The sequence below is a fragment of the Cicer arietinum genome, chromosome 8 (assembly GCF_000331145.2).
Source record: "Cicer arietinum cultivar CDC Frontier isolate Library 1 chromosome 8, Cicar.CDCFrontier_v2.0, whole genome shotgun sequence".
In the NCBI taxonomy this organism is placed as follows: Eukaryota; Viridiplantae; Streptophyta; class Magnoliopsida; order Fabales; family Fabaceae; genus Cicer; species Cicer arietinum.
In genome coordinates this window covers 21364346-21373332 of record NC_021167.2, presented here as the reverse complement: position 1 = coordinate 21373332, position 8987 = coordinate 21364346, and the positions used below count along the sequence as shown (strand labels likewise).

The 8987-nt window shown below is 30.8% G+C and overlaps 1 protein-coding gene across 1 annotated transcript in view; it reads right to left on the bottom strand.

Moving 5' to 3' along the window:
- LOC105852819 (uncharacterized) overlaps positions 1-2419 on the bottom strand; it is a 3180-nt gene extending 761 nt beyond the window's left edge. The window contains exons 1-2 of the mRNA XM_012719558.1: positions 1940-2419; positions 46-451 (exon numbers count right to left, since the gene is read on the bottom strand). Of these exons, the coding sequence (XP_012575012.1) occupies positions 46-451; positions 1940-2419 (886 nt within the window). The remainder of the gene's footprint in view (positions 1-45; positions 452-1939) is intronic.
- Positions 2420-8987: the final 6568 nt, after the last annotated feature.

The window sequence follows — 8987 nt, the reverse complement described above, 5'->3', positions numbered from 1 at the left end:
TCTTCACGAACCAATCCTTTCTTCCTGTCATATGTGTCGAACAACCTGAGTCCAAGTACCACTCATTTCTCCCTTGGGCTCCATCTCGAACTGTTACCATTGCGCTTTTCTCCGAATGCGTTTTTGCAGATTTTTCTGCACTGCAATAGTTGCTGTCCAGCAACTTCCTCTTGTCATAGTTGCTGTCTAACACCTCTTTAATATCGTAGTTCTCTTCCATGATCATCACAAGAACTGTGTTATCATAATCCACGTCTTGCCTAGCAACTTTAGCCTCATCCGCATGATTCTCCCTTGGTTTCGCTCTACACTCTCTTGCGAAATGCCCAAGTTTTTGACAATTGTAACACTTCTTGGTACTTTCGTCGAACCGCTTGTAGTTGTCTTGACCACCACCTTTGGAACTGCCCTCACCTTTCCTTGAATTTTGTGACTCTTTTCCATCAAAATTCTGGAAATTTTTCTTTCCTCTAGAAGGTCATTTCACTTTCGATTTCTTATTCTTCTCGTTGAAACGGGTTTGCAAAGCAACTTCCGCTTTGACTTTATTGTTTCCTCTTTCGTCCATCCTTTGTTCATGAGCTTCCAATGAACTTTGAAGTTCTTCTTTCGTCATCGTCTTGAGATCATTCGATTCCTCAATCGCCACCACAATATTATCGAATCTTGGTGTTAAAGAACGCTGTAGTACCCTAATTTTGTCCAACTTATTTAAAAATAAACTAAAAAAGGAAATATATATTAAAAAAGGAAGTAATTATATTTACAATAAGTAGGTTCATCAATTTACAATGCTAAATCAAGTTATAATTTTTAAATTACAATTACAATCAATTTACAACCAAAAATAAAGCCAAAAATAAATTACAATAAAAATCAAATCAGGTCAAGGCAGACCAGAAAACAACTAATCAGATAAAAAAAAAACTCTATAAATACATCTTTTTTTTTACAAAGAGAGGAGACATTTTTTGGAGGAGGAAAAATCTGAGATTAATACTGATAAAAAACACATAAAAAGGAAGAGAAGAAGAAACAGGAGGCATCACCGTCGTTCTAACTTCCACCGTACACCACCGTTTTTGTCTTCACCAGAGAAGAAGAAACAGAGGGCATCACCGTCGTTCTAACTGCCACCGTACACCACCGTTTTTGTCTTCACCAGTATCTGAAAAGGCATGTATCTTCTCATTATCTTCACATTTACAGTTTTTCGAACTTTATATTACTAGATTGGAAGCTAAAACTGTTTTATTTGAAAGATGGAATTTTACTTTATATTACTAGAGTTTTGTTTCAATCACTTATTTACTTAAAAGCTATTTTGAAAGATTTTACATTTGAATATGTTTTTCTATTAAAATGTTTATTTATTTAATAGATCATATTACAAGTCCATGTATTTTTTTTTACCATTTTGTGTGTGTTTACTACTGACTTTATTTTGCAGAATTATTTAAACTTATTTCATATTTAACATCAATTTTTTTTAAAAAGCAAAGAATATTTATAATCGAATTTTAAAAGATTAATTAGATGTGACATCTTTTAATCTTTGAGTTGTTAGGACACAAGTGGTACAACTTGATAGTCCTAAAACTCTCTTTATTTATTTATTTATTCATTTATTTATCTTAATGAACTAATCTAAAATCGATTTATTTATTAGATGTAACTTTTTTTATCTTCGAGTTATTAAAACACAAGTTGTACTACTTGGTGGTTTTGAAACTCAATTTAAAAATCGAGAACAATAAAATATTTTTAGAGGATTAAATTAGATGTGACATCTTCTTTATTCCTTGAGTTTTGGGACACAAGTTGCACAACCTGATTCGTCTTAAAACTCGTATTTTAAAGTATTTATTGTCTTGAGATCCTTCGATTCCTCAATCGCCACCACAATATTATCGAATCTTGGTGTTAAAGAACGCAATACCTTTGACACAAAATTCTGTTCGGAAACAGCTTCACCACACGACTTCATTTGATTCCCCAAGCGTGTCACACGTGTCACGTAATCGTTAATCGTTTCCTTGTCTTCCATTTGAAGTAACTCAAACTGCCGCTTATGAGTTTGTAATCTCACCACATTCGCCTTATCCGCACCAGCATAAGCTTTCTCAAGGATACCCCAAGCTGTCTTCGCCGAGTCGCAATCACCAACTTTTTCGAAGTTGTCACTATCGACGCAAGAATGAATCAAGAAGAGGGCCTTGTAGTCTTTCTTCTTATCTTCCTTGAATTTCGCTTGTTGCGCTGTTGTAGCCTCTTCACCAAGAGGAGTAATGCCATCGGTAATCATATCAAGAACATCTTGATATCCAAACAAAACTTTCATTTGTTTGTACCATTTGTCATAACTATTTGAATCAAGAATCGGAAGGTTGGTAAGGATTTTGTCATTGGAAATGGACATGTTTGCAGCGGGAATTGGATCTGAACTAGGCTCTTGATGCCAAATGTTGGAACACAATCAAGAGTGGAGGGTGAATCAATGGTGAAAAATTGATAATTGAAAATTTTGGTGTTTTTAGAAAATGATGGAGAAAAGAGAGAGATTATGGAAGAGAGTTATTTTCTGTTTTTCACTATATCAAAATGGCATTAGTCTTTTCAACAATATACACAAAAGTATTTATATGGGATACAATGTGAAACCAAATCAAGTGGCCCAAAAATTTGAATTAGTTATATCACTTCCAATAAATACAAGACGTTTTATTTGTTGTACAAATAGTTTGGATAAATATTTACTTAAATGAACTGTAAATAAATTGGATCAAATAACCACCCTTTCCTCCTCAAGCACGATTATATGGGCCCACTTTTTTGTTTTTAAAAATTGACTATATTTTTTTATTTTTTTTCTAAGAAATAAATTTTCAATTTTTTTCATTTATATTTTCCGATAAAAATAATTTATAAATTTTTTAATTCGAGAAAAAAATTAATTTTTAGAAAATAATTTAAAATTTTTATGAGAAAAAATGTTTTTGAAATTTTTTCATCTATTAGCCCCCTCTCTTAAACGCGCAAAAAAAAAAAGAAATAATAAGCTGAAACTTAAAAAAAAAATTATTTTAATTGGGTACATAATATTAGGGGCTTAGTAAGAAATTTTTGAAAAAAAGCTTTGAAATTGGCTCTATTATAACAATTCCTTTGTAATTGCTCAACTGTGAGCTGATGTAAGGCATTATATATCATTAATTCAATAAATCATAGTTTTATGATCACCATTTACACTCCAAATTCGATCGTGAAAGAAAGCAAAAGTGTTATCATTGTACATCGTTGAACCGAAAGAGTTTGTTCAACTTGCGATCCCGAGATTCGATGGATACTATGACCATTGGGCGATACTTATAAAGAATATCATTCGAACGATGGAGTATTGAACCTTGGTTGTAAGTGGGATTCAAGTGGTTTTATGTACCTCCACCTTAGAACAAATCAAGATTACAGAAGAAAGCAAGCTGAAAGACCAGAAGGCGAAGAAATGCTCATTAAAAAAGGATTTGAGAAATGCTCTTATGAGCATACCTTGTTTGTCAAGAAAACAGCTGGAAATAAGACTTTAATGCTAAGGCTATATGTTGATGACCTTATTTTTACTGGAAATTGTGTTGAGATGTTCAAAGATTTCAAAGTATCAATGGAAAAACAATTTGATATGACAAACTTAAGAAATATGAGACATTTCCTAGGTGTTGAAGTGAGTCAAACTGAAAGATTTGGCTCAAGAAATAATTGAAGGATTTGGCATTGAAAAGAGCATTGCATTGACAAACCCCATAGTTCATGGCTTATTTTGACAGGGGCTATGCAAATGACACAAATGATAGGAAGATAACCTCATGCTATCTATTTGTTTTTGGAACTGGAGCCATCTCTTGGTCATCAAAGAAGCATCAACCTCATGCCTAAGTCAAGGAATTTGGTTTAGTAGAATTTTGCAAGAACTAAGACTGACTCAACAGAATTGTATCAATGTCTATTATGACAGCATCTCTACAATCAAGTTGTCAAAAAATCAAGTGTTACATGGAAGAAGTGTGCACACTGTGGGTTAGATTTCATTTTCTAAGATATATATGTAAAGAATGAAGAGTTGATATGAGGTATTATCAATCATACGAACAGTTAGGTGATGTCATGACTAAGTCATTGAAACTAGAAGCCTTTGTGAAGTTGGGGAACATGCTAAAAATGTGTGCATATGAAGATATAAATTGATTGCATTGCCAGATCAATTTAAGGAAGGATATGTTAGAATAATTCTGTTAATTAGTTGCAGCTGAGTCATATAGTTAGTTTTCATTTTGATAGTTACAATTGTTTCTTTGTAATTGAAACTATATATATAGCCATATCATTCATTCAATAAATCAAACTTTTATGATCACCATTTGCACTCTAAATTCTTACCTTACAGTTCTAAGCTATCAAAGATATGCTTAGTCCTCACTCCCTAGTAAGAATAAATATTTCTTTTTATGGTTTTTATTATTTTGTATCTCTTTCTTTATGATTTTAAGCCATCAAAGACATGCTTAGTCCTCACTCCCTAATCAAACATTTTTTATGCTTTTTTTACATGTCTCTCTTTCTCATATCATATCATCAATATATTACATTTATTAAAACAAATCACTTTCTTTATTTCTCTCAAGGTGTATGTCGCTCTATGTGTATCTATCAGATATATCCACACATAAACATGTTACTAGCCTTTTCTCTATATATTTACACTTCACATGTGTTAGCGTATGTGTGTTTCGTTCAACGGTTATGAGAATTGATTTAAATAAAATTAATTTTAATTAAAAGTGAGTTAAATATAAATTAATTTATGTTTGAATATATTAATATGAAAGTGATTTTTATCAATTCATCTTGTTTGTATAGTCTATTGCTACAAAAAAAAAAATGAAGGGTAAAAGAGAACATTGCAAGTGAGATATGAATGTGGCAGAGAGAATTGATTTCAGCTCAAATTGAAAAGCTAGGAAGAGCAGCTTCACTTGAGAATCAATTACATGTAAAAGGGGATGAACAATCCATCTTAATCTAAGTCTAAGCAATGTTTAAACTTTGATTGAAGAAGTGCTTTGATGATACATTTAGAAAGCTTACAGAAATTATCATTTTTCCTTACTTATACCGTTATAACAATTTCTTTTAGCAAAAAACATGTAAAAATACAAGATTTATATTGAAAATCCAAAATACAAATGTACCTGAAACACATTAGCATAAAACTCTAAATTTGTATGAAAAAAAATATGCAACGTCTCCAAATCTAATTTGATACTATTCTTTTCTTTTTGGAGAGTACAACGGTCCATATACATAATAATTTTTTTAAAAAAAGTATAAATATATTACGTAATTAATCCAACGTCTCAATTATGTAGACACATAAGATTATCCATTATTGTTAACCACCGTGACTTAATAAATTTGATATCTTTCGCCGTTGAATTCTTCGTGAATACTTTAGCTAAGTAAGGATCTTATTATTTAAATTAATATTTATACTCACTCTCCTTATATATACTACTAAACTACCTAAATTAAAAAAAAATTTGTGTGTGGCTTTTTTATAAAATTGTTACTTAGTTAAATATTTACAAATTGTTTTATCTAGTTATTGTTATAAAACTAAATTCTTCCTGCTATTGAAAAGTGTTGTTTAAAATAAAAGTTTTACATTTTTAGAGATATTCATGGAGAAAAGTGTTAAACGATTGTTTTTTATTTTTTTTAAAAGTGTTGAAAGAATTAATCTGTCCATCTATATAGATTATGCCCCGTTTGTTATATTTTTTTCAAAAATAACTTTTAAAATATTCAATCTTTTTGTTATGATTTTTTTAAAAGACAATTTTAAAAATACAACTACAAATAAAAAATTGATTTAAATAGCTTACCATCAAAATTATTTTAAGTATTTTATTTTTATTTACTACAATGATATTTCAAAAAACATTTAAAACGAGAAGTTATTTTGAGTAGCTTCTCATAATAATTATTTATTTTCCATTTTAGTAAGAGTCTATGTTTGAGTCAATTTTTAACAGGTACATATTAGACACAATAGAAAAAGTAATTTTTGTTGTCTAATCAAAATATTATGTTGGTATATAATAATTTATACCAAATGCTTTAGTATGGTAAGAAAAGAAAGAAATAATTGACTTGCATTGGTGTTGAATGACATTATGACCTTGGATGTGGTCATTCAACAACATCATGTAGTGGAGCATATTGGGATTTTTGTTCCTAAAGACAAACAACAACAAAAAGATTTAAATTTAATGAAATTATTTTGAACATCATATATGAATTCTTGGACCTTAAAGCATATCCAAAGCATAAAAGTCTCCAATAAATGTCATTTTTAGCTTTGAATTTGTGCTATATATAACTTGTTGAGAGTGTCAGTCTCTACTTAACAAACCAGACACATTAAAGAAGAAGAGTAGAGAGGAGTATTGTATTTTAGTAAGCAAATCAGTTATAGGGCATTTCGTTTTTGGCAAGAGACGGTGATAATGCATTTGTTTTAGAACTATGAGAATATATATCTTAGTTATTGACTTGCCAAAGGCGAGCTGCCCTATGAGTGTTTAACTTAAACGTTAGTTTTATTTTCTTCGATATGAGCGCAATACATATGTTTAAAAAGGTAATTTACAATTGTAGCTATTTATCATGAGATTGTTTCGTTAGGAATGACCTAATATAGCACGGTTTCAAATTCTTATTCTAAAAAATTATTTACTATTGATAATTTTAAAGCATTCGTCATTATGTTTAAGTCTCTAACTTTTCAATTACTTTTTTTTAACTTATATCGTCTCTTCTCAAAGTGTATTTGGAGCTAAAAATATATTTTATCAATCTTACTTTTCATTATAATTAGGCTAGACGTTACCAAAATATAATTAAGTTTACATTAGTTCTACAAGGATTTTAAGTATATGTGATTTGGAGTGTGTTTTCTATAATAGATATGATGATTCTTCATCATATGCATATTTTCCCACTATTTTAGTCTTATTTATCTTCAATCTTTAGTTAAATTAAGGATTTATTTGATATATTTTGTTGACTTTTGTTCTTTGAGTTGATAAAATGTTTTTTGTTTTTATTTCGTTGATTAAGTAGGAATTTGTCGTAATTTTACATTGCGTTTTGTTTTAGTGCAGTGTTGAATTTTGGTGAGAAATCAACATGACATATGTAGAGTATTTCAGCCATATCTGGAGTTGTAGATGTTCAATTGGAGTCAACCCAAGTGCAAATGAAAGCTAAGATTCATAGCTACAACTTTCATGAAGACACCGGAACCAAATTCAGACTCAAAAGAGGAGAAAAATGCAATATACGCCGGACAGCAGATGCTGAGCGCTGAGCGCAGGCCAAGCGCTTTTTCCAGCATCTGCTACTGCCCAAACGCGCTGGAGCGCGTTTTTCCGCGCCTGGGGCGCGCGACCCGCACCAGCAACCATAAAAACACAGATTTTTACTGTTTTAGAATTCTTTTTCACAATTGGGAAGTTGAGAGACTTGTGCCCTAGCATAGAAACTCAAAGACGGCCGTTTCTAACGCCATTGGAGCAGTTTTATCAAGAATCATTCATGAATCCTTCTTGTAATTTTTGTTTAATCTCTATCTCTTTTATCTCTGTCATGAGTAACTAAACCCTATTTGTTAGGGGTGAGTGTAACAAGACGAAACCCTTATTTTTATGATTTGATTTCTAGTTATATGAATGAGTTTATTGAATTATTTTTCTCATCTCTGTGCTTAATGCTTTTTATTGCTTGATCAACATTAAAATGTTCTACGATTTGTATTTTGAAACGGAAGTGGACTTTACGAGTGCTTGAGATGAGAAATTCATGAATTTGTAGTCTAGACATAGGTGCAGGTCATGAAACCAATTAAATTAGTTGCAAAGCAATAATTTACAAGAGAATTTCTATACGGTAATGCTTAATTCTAATCTTAAATCTACTAAGGAATTAGGAGTTACTTTGGAATTAAAGGTTCTGTCACTAAGACATTAAGGCAAGAATAATAAAGAGAATTCGATAATAATTCAATAAAGGAATTCAGTAACTAGATCAAATTAGACACCAAGGTTGGATTCGAAGTGAAACTCATCCCTGACATTTTTCTCAATTTATAAAGGATCAATTCTACTGCTGCTGTCAATTTTAAATATTATTTCAATCAACTTGGGAACCTTTTGTTCAATTTTAGTAACTAAATATAATTCAATAGTAAAACGCAATCCTTGAGTTCGACACTCGGTACTACCGTTTTATTATTACTTGCAACGATTCAGTACACTTGCTGAAACGCAATCAAGTTTTTGGCGCAGTTGTCGGGGATTGCCATGTCACTATTGAATTTAATTTATTTACTTAATTGAAATTTTTTGCTCTGCAATAAAATTTTTTATTTTATTTTATTTTATGTTATTTTATTTTATTTGTTGAACTTGCTAATATCATATCTAGTGGTTTGTCTCTTCTTTGTTTGAGATAACTATTCGCTGTAAAGCATGGAAGATTATAATGATGATATTCTACTACAATTATATGAAGAGTGTGATACTTGTCTTATATCTGGTATATGTCGCATGATCGAGGGGCCAATCTTGAGTTATACATTTTTAAGATATCACCCTCAGATCCCTCTGATGAAGCCTCTTAGGAGTGACTTTTGCGGAGAAGCACATAAGAATGGACATTGTTCAGATGACCTTGATGAACTAATCGAATATGAAGATTTTTTTCTCAAAAAACGACGAGCGTTATATTAAAAAGATCTATTGGGAACAAATTGTACCTCCAAAAATTCTATCCAAAGAATCAGATGATAAAAGACTTTCACATTACAAACGTTTTGGTTGAATTCATGAAGAATAACATGGTTTCAATTGAAATATTTGAAAGTCAATGTGAGA